This window comes from Chelon labrosus, assembly GCF_963514085.1.
Source record: "Chelon labrosus genome assembly, chromosome: 19".
NCBI classification, from domain to species: domain Eukaryota; kingdom Metazoa; phylum Chordata; class Actinopteri; order Mugiliformes; family Mugilidae; genus Chelon; species Chelon labrosus.
The window spans coordinates 2,219,907-2,244,581 of NC_140352.1; the positions used below are offsets into that span (position 1 = coordinate 2,219,907).

General features: G+C 42.7%; 1 protein-coding gene across 1 annotated transcript; it reads right to left on the reverse strand.

Annotated features, from left to right (window-relative positions):
• Nucleotides 1-412: 412 nt before the first annotated feature.
• On the reverse strand, nucleotides 413-2,042 carry kcnj16a (potassium inwardly rectifying channel subfamily J member 16a; the record flags this gene model as incomplete). The annotated part of the gene is made up of 1 exon (XM_084568188.1): nucleotides 413-2,042. Exon 1 carries the CDS (start codon nucleotides 1,673-1,675, stop codon nucleotides 413-415), a length of 1,263 nt encoding a protein of 420 aa, XP_084424314.1. The 5' UTR covers nucleotides 1,676-2,042.
• Between the last annotated feature and the right edge of the window lie 22,633 nt (nucleotides 2,043-24,675).

The following is a 24,675-nucleotide window of genomic DNA, read 5'->3' on the forward strand; positions in this document are numbered from 1 at the left end:
GGGTGTCCTCCCAGATGTTGCTAGCTGTCTTTAGCCTCTTTGAACATTTTAAAATTAGCTAAGAGTTAGATGGATAGTTCTGTGTTTATAACGTTGGTCTTTGTTTTCCTTTATTTGCTTGGAACAGTGAGAAGTTGGTATGGCATTTTTATAAAAGTACATGTTTTATAACTAAAAGAACAAACAATGGTAATTCTGTAATGTTTTGAAACCCAGAGTTAATGATCTGTTCGGTAACCTTCGTCGTGCTGGATGAACGGGTCTTTAAAGCCAACAAGAGATGATTCTTGGACTCTCAAATCTAAAGCTCAGGTGTTTTTTATTCTTTAGTGTCTTCAATAGTCCTCAACGGAAGTTTTGGAAGGAGTCAACCGGCACAGTGTGTTTCTGAAAAAGCTCAAAGTCTGTATTTTTAAATCTCTTCACTCGTGATGTCACTTGGTAGAGTCAGAGTGTCTTGATGTTGACTTTCTGTTGAGAGATGTTGAGATGGGGAAACACTGGGTTCAGGGTGGCCGTCACTCACTAGTTCCACCGTCACCGTCGGCGGTTTCAGATGTTTTTCCTGCTGATTTTGCTGCCGTGACTGCGGAGATGGTCGTGGGGAACATCTGGGAGAATGACGGGGTGAAGGTTTAGGAGAGGGCCGCAGCTGCTTCTTGAGGTCGTAGCCCTCGGCGCTGATCTCCGGCACATGCACCTTAGCGGTGTGATTGAACAAGTTGTAGTCCACCCTGTAGTTCCTCTTGGTGACCCTGATCATCTCCTGGAACAAGTGGCCCCAGAGGATCTCGGCCGGCGTGTAAGAGGTTCGGGTCTGGTGCAGAATACCGGTGTAGTCGTCCGTGTAGGTGAACGACACCACCAGCTCAAAGTCCGCTTTGCGCAGATCTACCAGACTCATCTTGTAGAGTGGGCTGCTGGGTTCGATTCTGTGGAAGACGGTGGTGGGTGTGACCAGGATGATGTCCTTCTGCTGGATGACGAGGTCTTCGTAGGTCACGTCCAACTTCCCTGTGGCGTGCACCGTGGAGCGGACGATCTGAGCGCGAGCCGTCCCCTCCACCAGGTGGTGCTTGCGGAAGTCCCCGACTCTCCAGGAAAGACACAGGAAACCGTCGCGAAGGTTGACGACTGCACAGTTGCTGAAGCCCACGGTCTGCGCCCTCTTTCTCGCCGACGCCATCTTGGAAACAACAATCCCAATGACGAAGGTGTCGATGAAGCAGCTGATGACGTCCTGCACGGTGACGATAATGATGGCGACCATGCAGTTCTCGGACATTCCTCTGAAGCCGTATCCGATGGTGGTTTGAGTTTCGAGTGAGAAGAGGAAGGCCGCTGTGAAGCTGCGCACCTCGTACACACAGGGGTCGTTGCCGGGGTCCTTGACGTCGCCGTGAGCGAGAGCGATGACCCAGTAGATGACGCCGAAGAAGAGCCAGGACAGGATGTAAGACAGGGCAAAGATCAGGAACATCACCCTCCACCTGATTTCCACCAAGGTGGTGAAGATGTCGGTGACAAACAGCAGCCACTCTTCGGGAACGTGGCGGAACACAACGTTACAGCTGCCTTCTTTACGCACATAGCGGTTTTTCTTGGGTAGAGGTCCATTTTCAGTCTTCACAATGACTTCCTCAGCGGGCCTCACGGATGTATACTGCTTACGCATCTTCCAGAGTCTGGGGGAAGACGGCAGAGAATGTTTAGCTTTAGTTTTATTCAACAGAGCAGTAATAATCAGCAGAAACGCACTAACTCTGAGCCTTTACATTAAAATGTTATGTGTTTAGCTTTAGTTTCTCTAAAGCTTAATATTTAGTTGATCATCGTGGCCACGCCATAGCTTTGTCGTAACCTGACATGCACCTAAACAGTATCAGCTGTGATTGGTTCGAGATGCTTTTTCTTTGCTCATGTCTTCTATAAACCATCTACTCTGAAGTATACGCTCTTAGCTGCAGTGATTTCAGTAAAAAAAACAAAAAAAAAACCCAGTTGATCTACATTTGTTAACTTCAGTTACAACATGGTTTCGCTCACATTGCTTTTGACGCCGTAGCCCCCTGCAGGTCGGATGCAGGACTATAAAACCGAAGAAATCACCTCATGCTAGCCTGGAAGCTAACAAACTACCCCCGACCAACACATTTGTTTGCAACAGAAAGTTTATCTGGAGTCTCTCCTTTGGGAACTGACTCTGCTCCTGCAAAAATCCACCGGACCAATCAGACTCTTGGGGGCGGGGCTTAATGTGTTGATGGACAGAAGAGTAACAGTAGTCATACACGTCATCTGATTAGTTTAAATGTCTCTGATTGGTTGGAGGAGATGGAGAGTTACCAGACTGATTCTGCTAAGAACTGGGTCTAGCCTACACCAGGCTAGGCTAATGCACACTGATGTTTTGCACATTTGTTTTTTGTAGTATCGTAAAAAAATAAAAGTGCATACTCAAGAGAAATTCCAAACTTGTGCTGGTTCTCGCTTAAATGTGACAATTTATTGCTTTTCTTGCTAATTTCACAATAAAACTAATAGAGCCAGTTTTCAGCCTTGGCTGCCAGGTCTTCGTTTTTGGTGTTTTTTGTTCATTCTGTGTAATAAATTGTGTTTAGCTTGTGACCCAGGTGTGAATCAATCCCCTGGACTGGGAGCTGTGCTGCTTGTTGTTGTCTTTTTGTGGTTAAACTGACCCACAACGTTGCCTGAGCGGAGGTCAGTGGAGTAATGGAGGTCATGACAGACAGCAGACAGACACCTCTGCAGACGAGACCGAACAGCTACTGAAAGCCGTCTGACCTCCGACCCACATCAGGATGCAGGAGTCCACAAATGTGACACACTAGTCCAGATTTAGGCTTCCAGCTTAATCCCATATTCATCTTAGAAACAATTGAATCAGAGAGGAAGCAGTAAATCTGCCGACTTCATTTTTACAGTCTAAACATTTCAGTCTCGAAGCATGTGAAAGTGCATGTGTCGTAATCCAGGATCAATTCATTTATGTAATGTTTTGATGCTGCCTGTTCTGTGTAGCTCATTCAAAACATCCTAAAAGGACTTTTCCTGTTGCTCTGACACAGAAAACATCCATTCACGTGCCCATTTTCCAAGTTTTTTTCCTTCCCGGCTGCTGTTGTTGAAGGAAACAATTGAGATCAGAGTCTTCTGTGTATCAAAAAACATCCTCACCCTCCTGTAACATATAACAGAAATGCTTAATCAGCACTGCTTTCTGACAGCAACAACAGCCGACAAAGGAAAAAAAGGTTATTTTTGGTTAGTTGTTTTCCCATTATGGGTTTTCTTTAATATTCTGTCTCCCTTTCTGTTTTTAAGAAACCAATCTGGGAATGTTTACCATGTATGATTCTCTTTTTCCTGCCTGTGTCAAAAGATTTAATCGTAATGGGGCAGTTGCTTGGAGATGCAAAACCCACCGCAACAGTCCTCGCTGGTGGGCGCACTGTTTATCCACTGATTCGTTTTTTTTTTGTTTTTTTTTTCCTTGCGTGGAGAACTCGCACTATTTAAGGCAATCTCTAGATTCCTTCTGGGCAGAGGTTGGAGTGGAACAAGCATGTTAAAAGGTTTATTGTCTTATCTTAGTATCTCATGTCTTAGTCAAGACAACTCTCAAAATTTGGAACCAATTCAGGCGCCACTTTCGTTTCCTGAACATAGGAACCTCGATTTCCTTCCTTCTCTTGAGGATGGAGCTTTGTTGGTATGGGCTCCTTTGCTTCCTTCCAGCAGATTTCAGACAACATAAACATCCCACCAAGACAGTTCTTTAGATAACAACCTCCAAGCCGCCATATTGACGCCTTTGGATTAGCACCCCCAACTTTGAAGAGCATCATCTCATGATGATTTGAAAGGATCTTGGTCATCCAGGTCATGGTATGTCCAAAAAAAGCTGAAACGTGCATTTTGAGTTTCTTGAAGACGTTTCAATTGAATCACACATCTGTGAGTGTTGTCCCTCAGAGACTCACATGACTCACAAGGAAACTGTTTTGATCCTGTTTCCAATGAACGGATATTGTCCATTATTGACTCCAGTTTTAAGACGTTAACAGGGGTGAAACTTCTTCTGCACCGATGTTCAGATGTTGTTGTAAATTGATGTGATGTACAGACTTTGAGGCTGTTAGAGGACCATTCATTGGAGAAGGCAAACAGGATTAATAGTTTTCTCCATCTACAGGCGAGTGCCTGGTCGTTAACAGACTCTAGTCATGTGAGTTTCACAGGTGTAGCAAGGAGGTAAGACCCAAGTGCAAGACACGCACACAAGAAACAAAGGATTGGATGAAATAATAACAGTTAATGAGGATTTGTGATGCAGCAAAAGGTGTTGGAAGGTGTGGCAAGTTAATCCAACCAAATATCCGAAAAGGAAAAAAAAACAAAGGAAGCTTCCCACAGAGCTGAACTGACATGCAAGAATGGGTAAAATCTCTTGCTTGATTTTTGCCTTATGGATTGGCACCTTTCATGGTCCTCAGATGATGAACCTTACCCCATCAATAATCACCCTGACCTTTGGTGTATATTTTACCACCAAATTAACGGGTTAACCCTACTCTCTCTACTTTGCTACTCTCAATTCTTGATGAATCGGCACTTTTCATGGTCTTCAGATGTTGAACCCTACGCCATTTACTTTACAAGCATCACCACAACAGCAGTCTCATCTTCTTCTTTACGAAGTGGTGCAAAACTCTTGTGCAGACATTCATCGTCCTCAGAGGATAAATCCTAAGTTTCTCTCTTGGGTTATCCCCCTGGTGTTTCCTATACCAGTTGGTCAGTTTTCACTCATCAAATTAAATATTTTGACATTTGCTTTATGGATTGCCACTTTTCATGGTCCTCAAAGGATGAACCATACCTTACCATCTACCCATGTGATCCCGAGACTTGGACTAGCGGCTCCCAGAGGTTAAAGGATCTCAATCTCAATGTTTGCTTTACATGCTCATCAACTCCTCTTAATGTTGTACTTGCTCACTCATGATCTTCAGAGGATGGTCCCTAATAACTTCTTTACAATTCTACTTTTCCTCAAGCAGCACCACATCAGCAGATCACAGTCGCTCAGTTATCTCAAAATCTTGCGCAGGCGCTCCTGGTCCTTGGGGGGTAAACCCTAAAACGCTGCATTTGCATCCGTATTAGTGGTGATAAACTGCTCTGTAAAATGCATCAGTGCAGGTACAGAACATGTTGAACACTTGGATCTGTTCAGGGATGTGTTGTGTTGCAGTCGGATTTCTTCTGCCCCAGTAACGTTAAGCTCTAACATTATTTCCATGCAGATGTTTGCTGTTGTCCACAAGTAATGGCCCAAGACCTTTTTTTTTTCTTTTTTTTTCTGGGTGGAGGTCAAAGAACTGTCAGAGGGCCAACAAAGGAAGCGCCACGGGACTGAACTGGTCTAAGTTAGCAGGGGAAAAATGAATGTGGAAACTGGAATAGTGTCATGGTGCGATCACGGGCAGAGGAAGGATCAATCACAGCCAAACCACTGAGAGCATCCTCTACGCCCAAAACAAATGGGGTTTGAATCACCGCTATCTGACTGTGAGTGAACTGGGCTCCACTCACAGACTCCACTTTCTCCTGGCCACAGCAAACATCCCCACTGCCAGTAGCTCACTCCATGAGGTCATAGCAATAATGTCCTATTAGCTTCCCATAATCCCCTCCTAAATATCCTGATATGTACAGAGGGGCGGAAGAAAAGCAGCATCCCTCTGGAAAACCAGATGATGCTGAGTTACTGTTGCTATCGTTGGTTATCGGTCTGAAATCAAACTGCCGGTGATTGCACACATGCAGTGTGCAAAGTCCTCAGGGGACGAATCCTAGTCCACCTGACTTATGGACACTCCACACATCAGATCTCATCATCACCTTTATAGATTGGCACCAAAGCTCGTTCAGACATTCGTGGTCCTTAGTGGATGAACAGTCCCCTGATCTTTACTCTAGCAGCTATTTAACAACTCAAATGAAACATTTGCTCAGTCCTCAGAAGTTGAACTCAACTCCACCTTCCTTGTGATTCACTAACTCTTCCTCAAGGAGCACTACATCAGCGGATCAAAGTTTCATCATCTGTTTAATGAAATGGGACAAAATCTTGTTCAGACATTTATGGCCCTCAGAGGATGAACCCTTCTACCCCATCCTCCTACCTTTTAGCTCTAAAAGCATATTAGAAGTTTTATCAAGAGAAATATTTCAACATTTGTTTAATGTATTGGCAGTTTTCATGGTCCTCAGAGGATGAACCCTTCTCAGTCTGTCTTAGTGATTCACTTCTAGCAGCACCACCAACAAATTAAATTCTCATCCAGTGCTTTAGGAATTGTAATTCAAAATACATTCACGGTCCACAGAGGAGAAACCCTACTGCATCTACTTTCATGATCCTTTCTATCACCAGGTTGGAGATTTTCACTTATAGAGTGAAATCTATGGCTTGAGATGTTTGCTTTATGGCTTGGCACCTTTCATGATCCTCAGAGGATGAATCTTACTCCATCTACTTTAGTGATCACCCTGACTTTTGGTACCCAGAAGTAAAAGTCCTCAGAGGATTAACCCTGCTCCTCTTCCTACATTGCTACTCTCAATCATAAATTGGCACTTTTCATTGTCCTCAGAGGTTGAACCATTCTTCCTCTACCTTACGATTCTCTTACTTTTCCCCAAGCACCATCAGCACACCAACAGCCTCATCATCTGCTTTAATAATTGGTGCAAAAATTTGTCCGGACAGTCATTGTCCTCAGAGGATGAACCCTAAGCTACTTTCTTCTGTAATCTCAATACTTTCTAATACTTTAAGCTACTTTCTTTGGTAACTCATCAAGTGAAATATGTTGACATTTGGTTTATGGATTGACACTTTTCATGGTCCTCAAAGGATGAACCATAGAATCTACCCATGTGATTCCGAGACTTTGACTAGCGGCTCCCGGAGGTAAAAGGATCTCAACATTTGCTTTACGTGCTAATCAACTACTCTTAATGTTGTACTCACTCACTCATGATCCTCAGGGATGGACCCTAATAACTTCAACAAGACTGTAAAGAAATTTGCTGCAGACATTTCTGTTTCCCAGAGGATAAAATGCCAGCAACAAAAATATTTCCATCGGCTACAGCTGTGCTTTTTAGTGGTAATTAGCGAACGTTAGCATGCCAACATGATGCCAAACATTAGAAACATGCTAGTATGTTAGCTTAGCTTTCAGCTCAAAGCTTAAGGAGAGCCTGCATTAAACCAGAACACTATTTCTCACAGGACCTTCTTGATTGTTGGCTTTTTACCTGATACATGTTACTCGTAGTATAATCAATCACAATAATATTTATCTGAATATTTCACAGTCCAGTGCTGCAGCTACAGTTCATACGGTAGTTCAGCTGTGTTAGCGGCTCTAATTTAGCTTCCAGCGTCTGGATCAAGACATGATGAAGACGAATGTTCTGGCAGTCCACGTAGAATTTGTAATAAAGACGGCAGAGAAGTAAAATCAGGATACTTCCATCTTCCATAAACTCAAAAGAATTAATCCTCTATTAATTTGTCATTTTTATTATGTAATGTACTGATTCTGACTATAAGAGCATGTGGGCCATGAAAAGACTTTTTAATTAGAACTGAATGTGTTTTTAAATGGTTCAAGACCCAGAAGAGGAATTTCCACCACAAGCCGTCTACTTATTACACTGTAACATATCAGATTGCTCTGTTTCCTCAGTAAATGGACAATCATCAGAATATTGTGAGCAATAAAAACTAATGGTTTTTATTCCACTCCGTTCCCTGTGTGCCGTTTTTATTTATGGAGCTCATGACCTGAAACAAGCTGCTCTGTGTACAAAACAAGACTTCACACTGAACGAGCGCTTACAACCAAAACACTTCCCGACCTTTGGCATGAAGTTTCCACAGCACCCACAGCTATGAGCCTTTATATTTCTGAGGTTTTTCCACAGTGTCCCTTTGTGTTCTAAAGTTAGACTAAAGGACCGTCATCCACGGCCGACTGCGAGGATCGAGGGATGAACTCTGGAAACAACTTGGGCAATTGGCTTGTTTCCTCTCCTGCTCGGGGCACTTACAACTCCATTACATGCTCACTTACTGCAAATGACACTGTGCCACCCATCTGTGGTTCACTGGGACAGAACCGCGTACACGGGTGGCTAGTCTCAGCTCTGCCCCGGGGCTTTCTGCCACCTCTAATGACCTTCAAAACCTCCGTCCTGCACAGTATTTCCAACCAAAGTTCGCCTGTGAAGCCAACCCCTCGCTGAGCTCTTCTTAAAAAGCGTGTCGATGTGTCGATCTGAGTTGGACGTCCTGGGGTAGAAGGGTTTTATAAATGCAGTTTAAAGGTCAGAATATGTTTTTACATGAGAACGTCTCAGCCGCCTGCTCCCGAGGGTTAATGGTTTATCCGAGCTCTAGCGTGCCAGGTGAACTGGAGCACGTGTTCGGTTTTAGTTTTGCATCCTCAGAAATAGTTTAAGATTGATTTTTCAGAAAGTTTCTGCCGCTGTCTTCATTTCTCTTTGTGTTCAGGTCTAACTTATAAAGCTGCTCTTCAATTTCTGATTTTCATTTGCCAGAACGGCCTCATGATCTCTCGTCAGGACCAACATGACCTTCAGAGTCTCCAGTCATCTCTGTTTAAACAATCAATAGACGTATATTTATGAAACAGAGTCGGTCCTGTTGTGTCAGCAGCGATGTCGCCTTCACTTCTTGTCTTTGTCTTTTTAAATCAAATTACTTAAAGGACTATTTCAAATCAGTGCAACGTAACCCAGGACTAAAACACTTTTCAGCGTGAAACATGATCACGGCACGGCACTTATCACCTTGACCACATCTCGTGTTGTGTTTTTCGTTTTTTACACCATTCAGGCATTGTGTTACTGCTCTTAATACTGTAGCTCACATTACCAGTTGCCCTGGTTGCTTCTCTGTGAGACCTTCAAACAACTTGTGACATCTAGTTTCACTGGGGAGCCAAAAAAGTTTTATTATACTTTAAATCTGGTCCTTTTTAAAAAGTTAATATTTTCCAGAGCATTAACTCAGACATCGTTTCATATCCTTTTACAGGTCCTTTCCAGATTTCACTTTGATCTAATCATCCTGACATTGCTCTTATTGATTTGTAAAAGACTCAGAACAGTTCCTACCTTGTTTGTTTTTTGTTTTTTTGTGCAGATTAAAGCTGGAGCAGCTGCAGGAGCGTCTGTACCTGGGCCGAGGATCTCCGAGGAGTCACCTGCTGGAATGAGCCAGCCCACTGTTCAGTGCAAAAACTAAAGATTAACACCTCCCTTCAGCATCACATGGTGTCACACAGGCAGGTGAGTGTTTGTGTCTCAGAAGGTGGAGAGGTAAATGTGGGCCTGCAGGGCAACTTAGTGCTTTGTCTGGATTTTGAACGTCGGCCACAATTAAACATTGTTTAAAAATTAGGAAGTCAGTGTTTATTTAACGAACAACAAAGTAAGTTGCACACTTACTTTGTCCCCCTGGTGGCTGGCCCCAGTATAGGTCATAAGCTCCACCCCCTCCATGTTAGTGGGTGGGACTTGTGCCAATAGATTTGAACTGGCGCTTTTCTACTTTGCGTCTTTTCGTGCAGGCTTGCTGATGCTAAGTGGTTCACAGACGGCTAAGCTAGTTGAAGGCCGCACACAGCTGCGGAGCAAAGCAGTTCACATTTTATTGTACATGTTATTACATAGTATGACAAAACATGGGCCAGATATCTGGCTTCTGTCGGCCAGATGTGACTCACAGGCTGCTAGTTGGGCTGCATTGAGCTAGAGCTAATGGTGATGCTGATGGTGATGCTGGCTAGCATGGCAGCACTTTGTTTCTGCACATGTAGACCTCTAAAATTGTACCAGGTAGATTTCCATTTACTAACAGAGACTAGTCATATGATGGACTTCCTCAATTGCCCCCCCCCCCCCCCCCCCAAAAAAAAAAACAAAAAAAAACAAAAACACACACACACCAGCCTTTTAGACTTGGATGACACATCTACAGGAAACCCAACAACCTTGTTTCAGCTTGGTTTTTGGAAATTTCCACTATGTTCTAAGTCGACGGAAGCAACCTTTAGCAGAAAAATGGTACATTAACTAGAGATTGACCAACTACTCAGAAAATGAAGGGTTAGCAGCCCTATTGGAAAGGAACAGTGGCCGTTTCTTGTCTTTTCTGTCATCTAAAGCGTTGCATATTCATTGAAGGTCCACACAACAAAAGACTGACAAACATAATCCTTCACAAATAATAGTTTTTTTATTTGTAAGATAAAAGACTGAGGTTTACTAAACTTGAATTATTTATAAAATGTGAATGAATTGCTTAGAAGTTGACGTGAGAAGAAGACGACCTGTATGAAGCCCTGTGGAGAAGTCAAGACAGAAATCAGATTGTAATGTGGTTCATTTTAGCTGAGATCTTCAACCAAAACCAAAACAGTGACCACCTCCACATGCCTGCAAGAGAATATAATCCAAAAATCTAATCTAAACAACTGAAAAGTTTTGAAAGTAGAACACATTTTACTGGACTTCTAAAGTATCAGCAGAAATCTTTCAAAACAATGCTGAAACGTTCAGCCATTCATAAAACTAATCCACAAATTACAAATCGGTGAACACTCTTCCTCCTTTTGTGCCTCCCAGCCTGAAACTCCTTAGAGAGCTTAACTGACATATCTCCTCTCTTAGTTAATAACCGCTCTGCAACCAGAACTCTCGTCTTTGTCTCCGGAGCAGAAAGCCTCACTCAGGTTTCAGACGTGGACATCTATTGACTGTCAGCCTGTGTGTGCTTGTGCAGGAAGAAATGCTCATGGGTCCATATTGTGATAACACAGGCTTGTGTTTCTGTATGTACCTACAAACAGATCTGGGCCAGAGGGAAGGAGAGACCGCCGTCAGGTCAGCGTGACTTTTCCGTCCTGGTGGTGTTAATGTTTACTGTGTGAGTTGTGTGCAGACGACAGACAAATGGCAACTGAAGAGCGTTATGTAAGAGAGTGATGTTCCTGTGAGTAAACCCGTCATCTCACTTCCTCTGAGTTGATCAATGAAAGGAGCTGGAGACATGAAGACGCTGGCAGGAATAAAATAAAGGAAATTAAAAGTGTTTGATCGCCTCCTTTCAGGTTTAATTTTAGATATGAACGTTACTGCTTCTAACAGCCTGCATGCTAACATGCTCAACTACTTCCATTCAGTTCCCCGTAGTGCTGGGTTTAAAAATCAATCTTCATTTGAAAGATTCGATGTCGATTCATATGCCATTCCCTGTACCACTCATTAGAAATCTCGGTGCAGTCTTGGGAGAATAATTTCACGTGAATAAAAAACATCGACATGAGATCCAAAACCTGAGAGCAACGTCAGGACTGAAAGCTGACTGGATTTAAAGCTGGACGAAAGCAAAGACACATGAAAGACGAGAAACTAGAGGGAGAAGATTGTGGAAATACCACAAATCAAATCAATTTTAGGAAATAGAAGCAATACCAAACGTTAGTTTCCCGTTTTTGAAATCAAATTTTATTTTTAAAAATCTCTGCAGGCTTCAGCTGTCTGAAGTTTGGAAACCGTGGACATCACCAAAGAACTGGCTTCCTCCTTTATGCTGCTTTGCCCTCTCGTTTGCTTGTTGGTCTTTCTGCTTTTAGTGTTTTGTCCTCAGCAATTGAAAGTGAAACTCCTGGGATTCTTTCACACCATGTTTGGGGTCATTGGGTTATTGTGACGTAAGTTTCCAAACAGAAATACCCGGCCCCAATCTTAACCATTTTGTATGAAAGATGTGACACAGGATGTACCAGAGATACGTGGCCCTAGCCCGCTGTCTTAAGGGACAAATTATTTTTAAAATTCACCTTATCCATAATACTTTGTATGCAATGACTCCTTGAGGTCTGGGACACGTGGACGTCTTCAGTTGTTGTTTGTTTCTGGGTCTCAGCTTTAAGTTTATTCTTCAGTTATAAAAATGCAGCTTGATCAGGTTGAGATCAGGTGACATTTACCTTCAGGAACCCTTGGGATTCTTTCATAGTATGGTTTAGGTCCGTCTGTTCTGTTCTGTGAAGCCCTGTCTAATCGTCTTTGTTTCACTCGTCTGACTCTGAGCGTCGATGTGTTTTACAGATGGCGTTGTTTTCTTCTCTATACATTTTTCTTCCTGTCATTATGTTACAGGATGATCTGGGAAGTTTTTCCTCTTCATAATAGGCCTGGGTAATGATATGGCTGCTGTTGTCTGCTGTAGGGGTGCAGGTCGTTTTATGTTTCTGAGCTCACTGCTGTTTTCTTTTATCTGACCCCAGACCCTCTACCTGCTCAACTGGTAAAGAAATAACAAAGGACAACACCTGTCTAGTTTACACTGATACATACACTTCATGGCTATATAGTGTTCACTGGAGGTTTGTACATCAGCAACAGGATGCAGCAATATACACTGATCAGCCATAACATTATGGGTGGGTGCTACATGTCTAAGTAACATCCACACCAATGAATGCCAGGTCCAGAAGTTTCCCAGCAGAACATTGAACTGTCACAAGATGGTCAATGTTGTTCACTTCTGTTGTCAGTGGTCATAATGTTGTGGCTAATTGGTTGTATTTTGGAAAATGCACTGCTGTTTGGTTGTCAGGTCGTCTAAAGCCACACCCCCAGATGATCTGATTGGTCCAGAAGATCTTTGAAGGAGCAGAGTCAGTTCCCAACGCAGAAACTCCAGAACAACTTTCCCCTGTTAAACATTAGTTGGTGGAGGACGTTGGTCTGTACATAAAACAGGTCCAATCCTCCAATTATCTTTGCTCCCTTGAAAAGAAGTGGTGCATATATCAAAGAGCTGTAATTTCTACGACTTTCCTCCAATTTTCATAGAAATATCTTAAAGTTAAAGCTGTAAATCTGCACGTTAAGGTCGTATTCATTATGGAACCTGCTGAGATGTTGAGGTTCATGAACCAGAGACTGGCTCTGAAGCTTCATTGAGTCCTGCTGCAGAAAATAAAGCAATGCAAGCTGCTTGAATCCTTTGCAAAAATCTGCAGACTAAGAGAACGAGGCACAAGAAATGACTCAGTGGTTTTATTTATCTAGTTGGGGCTCAGTGGGGGGTCTTCACAGTAAATTCCTCTGGGTGTCTCAGAGTATGTCTGTGAAAGAACGCCAACTTTTATGTTTATGAACCTGAATGCATTTTTGAAAAGTGAACACATTTTAGGGAAAGGTAGTGTGTGTGTGTGTGTGTGTGTCCCGTCTGTGTTGGTGGGTTAACGGGGGTCTCAGCTAAAAAATATATATCTATATATATATATATATATATATATATATATATATATATAAAATTAAAAAATAAAAATGGACCCATAACAAATCACCTCATTTCCAGGAAAAAGAAATAATTTGTTCCCAATAAAAATGATCCACAAAAAATACACGAGTACAACGTGCGCTGAGGTCTGATCAAACGTTGGGGGAGAAAGCCAAGGCACAAAATTAAAGAGGCCAGAAAGATTTCAGGGTGTGAAACGCAGACACTGGCTGTTTTCTAAGAGATTCTTCCAAGAAAAAAAAAAAGGAAGATGTTGTGGAATAACAAGAGATCAGCCAGGACCTTTGCTCTCATATGAATAGACGGGCTGCATCACAGTCAAAGGTGAACTGGTGCAGAGATCATTTTCAGATCTTTCTTATCAAGTTAGGAACAGCTGTGTTGAATGACTCAGATACTGTACGTTCTCCTGAAACGCGTCTGTTCTCGGATTTAAGTTCCAGCCGTGACCCGATCAGAACCTGACAGCTGAAGCATCCTTTACACAGATGCATTGATAGATTACTGCTGAACTGCATTTAACTTCTTCTACCTGCTTTTTTATTGTCTTGTAGGGAAGTGCTAAATATGAACCATGTGCAGTGTTCACAGTAATGTTCAGAAAAATGTGTTTCAGCCCCTTTCAGGCAAATTTACATCAGTCAGTCTCTATGATGTTGGATAACGCTGCTGTTTCCAGACCTAAACCTTATCGCAATATGATTCTGGTAACATCTGGATTTCATCATGAGGCATGTTTTAAAAAACCTCTGCATCAACTGGATAGTCCTGCAACACAGTATATACAAAAAAACGATGCCATAAATGTGAAGTAAATTAAGTAAAGTGCAAATGTGAACATGAATTACAGGGATTATGTATTTACATGTTATTGCAGAGGTGGTATGGTAACACATAACAATAAATATCAACAGGAGGCAGTTGCAGAAGAAAAGAAGAAAAAAAAAAAACTTAAAAAACTACGGTAAAACATTGTCCGTAGGCTGCTTGTTGATAAAAGTCTTTCATTTGCATGTTGCATGAGCAACAGTTGCATGTTTCTGATCCATAGAGTTGCATATTTTTGATCCATAGTGTTGCGTGTTTCTGATCTGTAGAGTTGCATGTTTCTGATCTGTAGAGTTGCATGTTTCTTTTCCGTAGAGTTGCGTGTTTCCAATCTGTAGAGTTGCATGTTTCTGATCATGTAGAGTTGCGTGTATCTGATCTGTAGAGCTGCATGTGTCTGATTTGTAGAGTTGCGTGTTTCTGATCTGTAGAGTTGCATGTTTTTGATCATGTAGAGTTGCATGTTTCTGATCTGTAGAGTTGCGTGTTTCTGATCTGTGGAGTTGCATGTTTCTGATCCGTGGAGTTGCGTGTTTTTGATCATGTAGAGTTGCATGTTTTTGATCATGTAGAGTTGCATGTTTCTGATCTGTAGAGTTGCGTGTTTCTGATTTGTAGAGTTGCGTGTTTCTGATCATGTAGAGTTGCATGTTTCTGATCTGTAGAGTTGCGTGTTTCTGATCGGTAGAGTTGCGTGTTTCTGATCATTTAGAGTTGCGTGTTTTTGATCATGTAGAGTTGTGTGTTTCTGATCTGTAGAGTTGCGTGTTTCTGATCGGTAGAGTTGCGTGTTTCTGATCGGTAGAGTTGTGTGTTTCTGATCTGTAGAGTTGCGTGTTTCTGATCATGTAGAGTTGCGTGTTTCTGATCGGTAGAGTTGCATGTTTCTGATCTGTAGAGTTGCGTGTTTTTGATCATGTAGAGTTGCGTGTTTCTGATCATTTAGAGTTGTTTGTTTTTGATCATGTAGAGTTGCGTGTTTCTGATCGGTAGAGTTGCATGTTTCTGATCCGTAGAGTTGCACATTTCAGTTGTTATTGACGCTGTATAAATAAAAACTGATTTGAATTAAATTAAATAATGTTTGCACAAAGTTAAGAAAGTTTCAGTCTTTTATTCTGAAACGTTCCTGGTGGATGAGTGAGGGCGTCTCTGGATGAATGAGTGACTTCTTACTGACCTATTTTTAGACATTCCTTCTTTGTTTTGGGGATATATTTGCCGAAGCCGCCCGCCACGCCGAGCCCTTGGGTGTCCACTCAGGAAGCAGTGTTGGTAAATCCGGCCGTGTCCCAATCCCATTTATTTCCTGTGTGTTTGTGTTTGTGTACTTCTCGGCCATCTGTGCAGCGTGTGTGTGTGTGCGGTTGCTTGCATGTAGCGTGTACATCTGCTTTTGCGGGACCGTGTGGTTGGCATGAAATGATTCAGAGTGTATCTTCTCCTAAAAGGCAGAACAAGCAAACAAACAGCTCTGCAGTAGGAAGCTGCTCGGCTGTGTAGCAGCTGCTGAGGTTTGGTTCACTGCAGGCCGGTCGCTGGATAATGACCCTGAGAGGAGGGAGGGAGGGAGGGAGGAGGGAGGCTGCACATATGACCGACCTCTGGTTTCACCTGGACTAGACCCACCGGACATTTGACTCAGTTCGTTTAGAGACTCATCTCAGGTTTGACCAACACGTGAAGTTAGGCCAACCTTAAATTAGACATGTCTTAAAGAGCTCACAGCTTAAACCGTCTGATGGATTATTTAACTAAATGTCTTTATCTGCATCCTCTCGTTAGAAATGGTCCTTATAAATGAACAAATAGATACAAATAAATGCACAGTATATAAAGATGGACGATCTGTCGCTGATTCGTCCGATCAGGTCTTAAAATGAAGACTTTATATTCTAACTCATTCTAACTAACAACCAGATCATAAACTATTTAAATAACTGAAAATATATAAAACTCATCATCCTGTTCTCATCTGTTTATTCCTTTCATCCAGGCAGCCCTCAATGATGGTGATTCTTCACCTTCCTCTTCTTCACCTCCTTCACCTTCTTCTCCTTCTTCTTCTTCTCTTCCTCCCCCTCCTTCTTCTTCTTCTCCTTGTCCTCCTTCTCCTCCGCCTCCTTCTACTTCCCCCTTCCTCCTCCTCCTTCTACTTCCCGTCTTCCTCCTCCTTCTCCTCCTTCCTCTTCTCCTTCACCTCTTCCTCCTCCTCCTTCTTCTTCTCCTCTTTCTTCTTCTCTTCCTCCTCCTCTTTCTTTTTCTCCTCCTCTTCCTCCTCCTTCTCCTCCTCCTCCTCTTTCTTTTTCTTCTTCTTCTTCTTCTTCTCCTCCTCCTCCTCCTCTTCTCCTTCTCCTTCTCCAGTGTTTTCAGACTTTAACTCTCGTTACTCATCTTTACAGGACCCAGTTGAATCCCGTAACCTCTGCTGTTCTCTCTTAGATAACTCCTCTCACCCAGAGACCCAGAGAAGAGCTAAATTGTTCAGGAGAGACGTTTCTCGGGCCGAGGATCCGTGAGGTTCCAGTAATTTCTCTCTCGTCTCCCGTTTCATTCAGAAGCGACTGCGATGTGTGAGTTTCATAAGCATTCTTATGTCATGGCTCATGAGGCTGCGATGTGACGCTAATCTATCCCAGCACCGCCGGGGGAAGCAGCTACTTTATCCTGGCTCTGCACCGCGCAGCACCCTTTGGCGAACTTTGTAGGTTTCCATCTTTTCCACTTTTCTGTTCTCGTCTCATGGTTTCACAGCTCCATCTTGTCTTTCTAATTCCTCTTATCCTCAGCTTCACCACATTAAAACAAAATGTCCTGAAAGTCACAGGGTTTCGATCCAACTTTGATCCGGCCATTAGGACTCCACCGAAGCCTCCCTGCACCCGACGGCATTCCTGGCGTGTATCAGTGTCAAATAATAAGATAATAATATTTTGTTCTTGAAGTCTGAGATGTGCAACCATTTAAGGTTTTTTGGTTTTTTTTTGGAATTAACTTATTTCTAATTTAGTACTACACAGAAGAACCTCTTCTGGTGAACAGACGATCTCCATGAAATATTTGCTTCTCGATGTTATGATGTGCAGCAAGGAGGTAGGACAAAATGTAGACAGGAGGAGGAGGAGGAGGAGGAGGAGGAGGAGGAGGAGGAGGAGGAGGAGGCAGGAAACAAAAGAACTCGAGTGAAACTTAAAAATCAGGAACAGGAAGAGTTGAACTCCCAGGGTACAAGAAGGGCTACCAAGGTCCAGACATGAGGAGACACAATATGAGGACACAGAGAGACAAACTGTCTGTATATGGACTATATATATTCACACACTGAGACTAATGAGGTACAGGTGAGGCTGTGGGCCTCACCTGTGGCGGGAAAAACACCAAGGAAGGAAGAACTTTACAAAATAAAAACAGGAAACGCAAAGAATTTTTTTAATTAAACCTCAATAATTTAATTAAAAGATTAAAATTTGAATCATCTAAAAATCTGTATTAGTTTATTCCATATCAGTGGAATATTTAGATATTAATGAGTGATTTATCTATGAAACCTAATGGTAATTAATTATTGTCTTTCGTCGTCGTCAGTTTTACCAACACTACTAACCTTTAAAATATATATTTATATGTTCAGAGAATAAATTCAGGGCCACAGGCCGTCACAGACGTTTAAAGTCCGTCTTTGACTGATCAAGGACAGAAACAGTTTTTTCTACCAAAATCATCAGATCAGTTTTATGATTAAAAAGTTCAAAATATATGCATTAAATATGTAACAAAACAAAGGTCCTATAAGCTATTTACTTAAAAAATTGTGTAATTGTATAATCATATTATTTTCTATGTCAGGCTCCACAGGATTAATAAAAGTCCCAAAGCATCTGCGTTAGCTTCTTTCTGCTGGACTCTCTGTTCCCTCAAGAACAGTTCATGGCCCTGAAAGCAAGTAGGATAATAAAAAGGAAGTTTTAGTGTCTCAGTAATGTGGCTATTGTCATTAAACTCTAGATTTGAGCTCTTTGACTTCCATTGTACCATATATCTTACTCAAATCACCCGAACGTCTTTCTTTTCTACAAGCTAAATTGAACCGTTGGGTGCTAATGGTCCCATCTGGCTCCCGTCCAGTTGAACATCGTAATCATTTTCTCAGCAGATCATCGCAGAATAAGCCTCGTAATCTACCTGTTACAGCTTTAAGACGTAGACTTGATTGAGCAGACTCATAAACGATTAAAATCTCCATTAACCTATTTGGTTTTAATCACAGATGAAATAGTTTATAAAACCCCTGTTTTATGGCGCCATTTTTAGCGTTTGGATCTATAAAATTAAGGTGTCTGAAACCGACAGAACAACAGTTTCCTTAATGTGTTTGTGCTGTTTACTGGCGATTATACAGGCAGCGTAAACAGCCTCTTAGGTACCTCAATAAAAACAGGCCTGTGTTCTCTCAGCTCGTACTAAACTGTCAGCGAGCGCTGCATGCGGAGCCGCCGCCATGCCGTCCCGGGTTTGTTCTGTTCCCTCCTGCTCAGTTATGTCATTTATTTGACGTTCAAGAAACACAATGTGTGATTTAACATCCAGCCTTTGAGCGGCCAAACTCTCCGGACAAAAAACAAAAAAATGATTCAATCCCTCAGAATCTCTTGGAAATACTTTTGTTGAAACAATCTCATTCCAGCTGCACTAAAAATATCCTCGACTTCAAGCGTTGTCCTGCGGTCTCGGGCTACACGAGCTCGGTTTGAGCATCAGCTCCAGAGTTTCCAATCAGACTGACAGCGTTCTGCAGGGTGAGTGTTCAGATCTTAGCATGAGGTCGAAATTCAATAATACGACTACAGCTTGCTTATTTAGCCTTTAATTCAACCACAATCTCCATCAAGAAAGCCTTGGCTCCGTCTCGCTTCAAACTCTGAGCCGAGGTAAAAATAGTTTTTAACGCAGCCAAAGAGTTGAGAGTCAGGAAAGCGGCGTTGTTTAGAAAGCTTAATGAGACCTGAAGCTCATTCACAAACTGATGCTCGGGAGGAAAAAACACTCGACCGCAAATGGATTTCCTTATCTCTTCGAGACAACGCATAAGTGTACAACAATGTGTATGAGGATCTCTGGCTTTTTGTTCAACTCAGAAAAACTGGGAGAGCAGACTGACACCGGGACGAGGCACTCAAAATATAAAGCCTGCCAAAACAAAAAGTACATGGCTCGGAGTTCATTGTACATTAAACACGTCTTCGGGAATGACTGACCGGGTGGCATGTGAGGACAAAGTCCCATCAGAGCGCTTGGTCAAGTTTTAACTCGTGGTGCTGCGTCTGAGCCACGGGACCAATGGAGAACAATATAATACAATAAACAGAGGTCGCCACCGGCCCATTAGGTCCAGAGGGAGATTGATCCGGTACTCAAGGCAAGCTTTGCTGTAATTGGTGCTCATGTTGGATCTGTTTGCCTCAAACGCATTATGGTTTGGGTTGAACTGTCCTCATGCCTGTTTGGGTCTGGACTTTTCAATATAATGGCTGTTTGGTTAGTATTTTTTTATTTTTTATTTTTTTTCCAAAACCAGTTCAAATCATGAACCTTTGAACTTTCATTTGTGGAAATTTGTAATTTATTTACCATTTCAAGGGCTGCAGAGTCACCAAAGGAAGTGTCTTTGACAGCAAAGCCAGACAAGTTTTATGAAGCAGATCACTGTCCATCCCGGTCTCTCAGCTAATGAGTTAAGATTAATTTATAGTTGCATCATAGTTACAGCAGTGGAGGGCCGTGCATTTCCACCTAGTCCTTCAATGACCTCCAACCTCATTCAAAACATGTCTTAATACGATCGTTATGACTCCACTGCTATAGAAACCATCAGCATCGTACGGACACAATAAAACAGGACATAGCATCGTAGACAGGTATCTCATATATAGAGATGAATGTCATTACTAAAGAAAGAAACTCAGGACAATTCACTGCAGCCACCAGCGCCACATACGTCAAATCCAGCAGAAGCATCAATGTCGACCCAATAAAATGACAGAAATATACATAACAGATATAAATATAATTCATTTAACTCACCAGAACTTTAGAAACTATTCAGAGTTCTCCTCAGAGCCTGTCAACCAAGGGTAGCGCTCATAGTTGCTGACCTGAAAGTTTCCCCGGCTGGGTCAGGCTAGCTAGCTCCAGGGTTGGGCGGCCTTTCCTCACAATATCCAGCTTTTCCTTCAAAGTCCGCCGTGAAAATGTCTTTCTAAGAAGATCTGCAACCAGATGGATAGCCTCTCCTCCTTCCTCCATGGTGGCTTCAACAAATAGCTATCAGAACGTTAACGTTGTGCAGCTAGCAACAGATGAACATGAACCGCTAGCTTAGCTTAAACGGAGCGGCTCTCTGACCGTCCAGTCAGAGGACGGTAAAACGCTGACGCTACCGTAGGCCACAGAGAAGGACTAAGAATACCAACTAGAAATGTGATTGGTTAAAGGAACAGCATCATTACAATGTGTTTCAGTTTTAATTGTGAAGGCCCAGCAACATGATGATGAAATATGATTGGATAAAAGCTCTAATGCTAAGATACACTGACAGAAGCACCACAGCTGAGAGACAGACAAGACAGGAAAAGAATAAATTACTGGGATAATTTAGTAAGATTAATGAGAAAATATTAAAATGTAAGTCAGTGATTTTGACGAAACCACCACTGAGTTACGGCGTAGCTAACTTGGCGTGCACCTCCTCAGAAATACGACTATGCACCTCTGTGATGTAGACCGGCTGTGATTGATCTGTGATTGATCTAAAATGCATTTCCTTGTTGATGTGTTCCTGCAAACTACAGACGTGTTTTCTATGTTCTGAGCTGCAGGGATTGTAGTTAAAGTAGATGTTGATCCTCATATTTTAATTGCGTAGAACTTGGTGAAACCCAGCGTTTTAGTGGCGTGATTACAGAACAATACCCACAAACCAGCAGCGCACAGATAGAAAAGCTTTCAACGGCGTAGATTCAATGTCGACCAGTTGCAGGAGAATAAACCAGGCTTTACAAGTAAGCTTTTGGATTATAACTTAAACTAACATTGAGGATAAAAAGGTTTGATTCAGTTTACTGGAGTTCGCCATGACCTTCAACAGTCGCTATTAATGAGCAGAGCTGTGGTCGGATCATTAACGAATGTCTTCTCAGGAGTTATTGATCATATGTTGAACAAATAGCTCAGTTATATCTGGCAGCACCGTCTCCTGAGCTAACTGCTAGCTCAGCGGTCTGAAACATGTCGTCACTTGGTCCTGTTTTGTACACCATAAATGCACATAGCCTGAGAAAGGCAAATTAAAGGTCAGTTTTTCTTTCCACGCCGTCTCATTTTCTCTTTCTCTTCATTTCTACACAGCTTTGGAAAATTCTCTGGAGTTTATTTGTAGATTGAAACAGTGGAGGAGAATAGCTTGTAAGTGTTTCCAGCCATTTGGGTTTTTCCACGGTTTCCACTGGCTGTTTCGCCGAGTCAGCACCTTTAGGACATATACCTTTTTTATTTTTTTGGGGTGTGTTTCGCGCTGCTTCCTCTCATTCTTGTAATCGGATTGTGAAATTGTGGATTTCTCCTTTTAGTGATTGTTGCGTCTGTCAAACGGTCACAAAGAGGACGAGAAACAGATAATGGTTGTTTGTTCTGGCCACTGTAAAAAGAAAGGAAGCATCAGAGGCCGAACGAAGAGCCGCACGGTGAAGAACTGAAGCAGAGTAAGACGAGAGGTGCTGTGGGACTCCGGAGTATTAGGCAGCTGGATAACAAGCAAGAGAAACTCTGTGAACTCAGGCACTTCAGAGCCTCAGTCAAGTTGAAACCAAAATAAAAGGAGTATATCTTCCCTTTCTGGAAGCGCTGAAGTGGGTGTTGAGTGACTGTAGAGAGGATGAGGAAGTGTCGAGAAGCTGTGCCCGTGTGAAAACGCGAGGGAACGGTAATAAAGACTTTGCTGAAAGGCCTCGAGATTTATGGGCTTTGGACAACTGATCGGCACAGAGATGCTCCGCTGCAGGAAAGAGAAAAACCACGGCGGCCCCGTCACCGAGTCCCTTTCCAGTGTGCGGTGGTCTGGCAGGACAAACAGAGGGGGTCAGAAGGCAGCCAGCAGGTCAGCACAGTTCACTGCAGTCAATTCCCCTCCACGTCACTCTTCAACGTCTTGGCAGTTCCCTCTTTTTGCCTTAAAGCTGCACTCTGCTGCTCCAAATGGCAGCGAGAGGCACAACCACGGTTTTATGACCTGACATTTTTGAGACCGCAGTCCTTTGGTGCTTCTTTCCTCTGATGACAAGCTGATGGAAAGTCACATCGGAGCAGAACAAGCTGAGACATTTGAACAACCATATGTTTGGTAGTTGGTAGCTGCTGGTTTCAGCAGTAGTCTGTTGATGTTGTGAGGATTGTTGTGACAGCTTAAGGTCAATGTAAAAACCAAACATGTTCAACTAATAGCAGCTGTAAATCAGAGCTTGATAACTATTTGAATTAATCAGACAAGTAAACGATCCACACTGTTTTCAGATTGCTCACAAACATTCATTCATTCATATTCTGTAACTGCTTGTCCTCTGGAGGGTCATGGGGGGGCTGGAGCCTATCCCAGCTGTCATTGGGCGAGAGGCGGGGTCCGCCCTGGACAGGTCTCCAGTCTATCACAGGGCTTGCTCACAAACAATCAACAAATGATGTTAAACCAAGCTTTGTCCATCTGTAGCTTTGCCCTGCTAGGTATAATTAATTGGACTTGTTGGTTAGCTCCTTTGTTTGGCTTCTCTTTGCAGCAAAGTTATGCTAATGTCATGCTAGCTGTGCGCTTTATTAGCATGTCCTTGTGCATGCTAAATTACTGTTTACCTGCTAAGGATATTAATGTGACTGCAAAGCTTCTGAAAGCTCTTCATATATGCGACTTGTTTGTGTCTTCTCATTTGAAAGTTGTCGTAGCTTTACGTGATTAGCAGCTGGCGGCGGCTGCAACTTTTCACTCAGTGCAAAAATGGTTGAATCCTCTATAAATGTTTCCTGAAGAGCAGTTTTGAAGCTCAGTGTGGCGTCCGTGGATGTCGCCATCTTGGCTAACTCCTCCTAATTCCCAGCTAATTCAAAAATGGGCGAAGAGGTGGAGCTAAAGACAGCTAGCAACCTGGTGCTTTGACCTGTCACTCAAAGCACCAACTTCTGCAGAACTTTAAGCTTTGATATAATTCAAACAGGTGAGTTATTTAAAAAAGTTGTCATGGATAGAGAAATTAGCTATAGAGACAAAAACTGTATTTGAATTAGGCTGCAAACGTGTTTATTTCTGCTGTAAAGTTTTTAACATGGAGGTCTAAGGGGTCCTAAGTCTCCAGTGGACATTTGAGGAACTGCATTTTTTGCTCTTTCCTGCACAAAAGCTTCCAAAGTATCTATGAGATGTTTTATTATTATTAGTGTGAACAAAAGTCACCTTTCATAGAGCTGTGCTGGCAGCTCTGAAACGTTAGCTTCTCGGTTTGTGTTCACACATTTCCACAGGGAGTTGTTTCAGGGAGTTTAACCGATCAGTTCTTCTTCTTTTTTCACTGAAGAGCCACAGCGCTGCAGTCACATGTCCGGTTGATCATGAAGCGGGCCCTCAGGCTCGGCCCGGATGGGGCTTCTTTCTGAACGCCGCTGGTTCCTCCAGCTGGGCCGACAACCTCAACAGCATCGCGCACTCTGCCCCACCTGTGACAATAAACAGCTTTATTACCTCCTCCCGTCCACTGACGCCGTTTAAAGCTTTCACTGGGATCATCCTGGGGACAGATCCTCATACAGAGATGTACTGCTCTACCCATGCATTCACACTGACCTCCTATAGCCGCCTTCTTACATAGTGCAACACATTTTAATTAAATATGCGTTCAAACTGCAAACAAGATGATTTATCTGTGTATCTGTATTTCTTAGAGTAAGCCCGTCTACAAGAAATTATGATCCAGTTCCTGTTTCAGCTGATATATGACTACTGTTACTCTTCTGTCCATCACCACATGAAGCCACGCCCACATGATCTGATTGGCCTGGCAGATCTTTGCAGGAGCAGAATCAGTTCCCAACAGAGAGACTCCAGAACAAATTTCCACCACCAAAACAGTTTAGTAGTACTATTGTATTAAAAGTTTGTCTAGCTTACAGATGCAGATGAGTTGTGAGACTTTAACTTTCGTCACAGTTCTACATCAAATATCATCTGAAAATGAACTTTAGATCTGGTGACACCAGCTGTTTAGATCATCCTCCAACCAATCAGAAACATTATGCTGCAAACAAATTCAACTCCATGGCGCTGAGATGACGTCTATGATTACTGCTACTCTTCTGTCCATCACTAC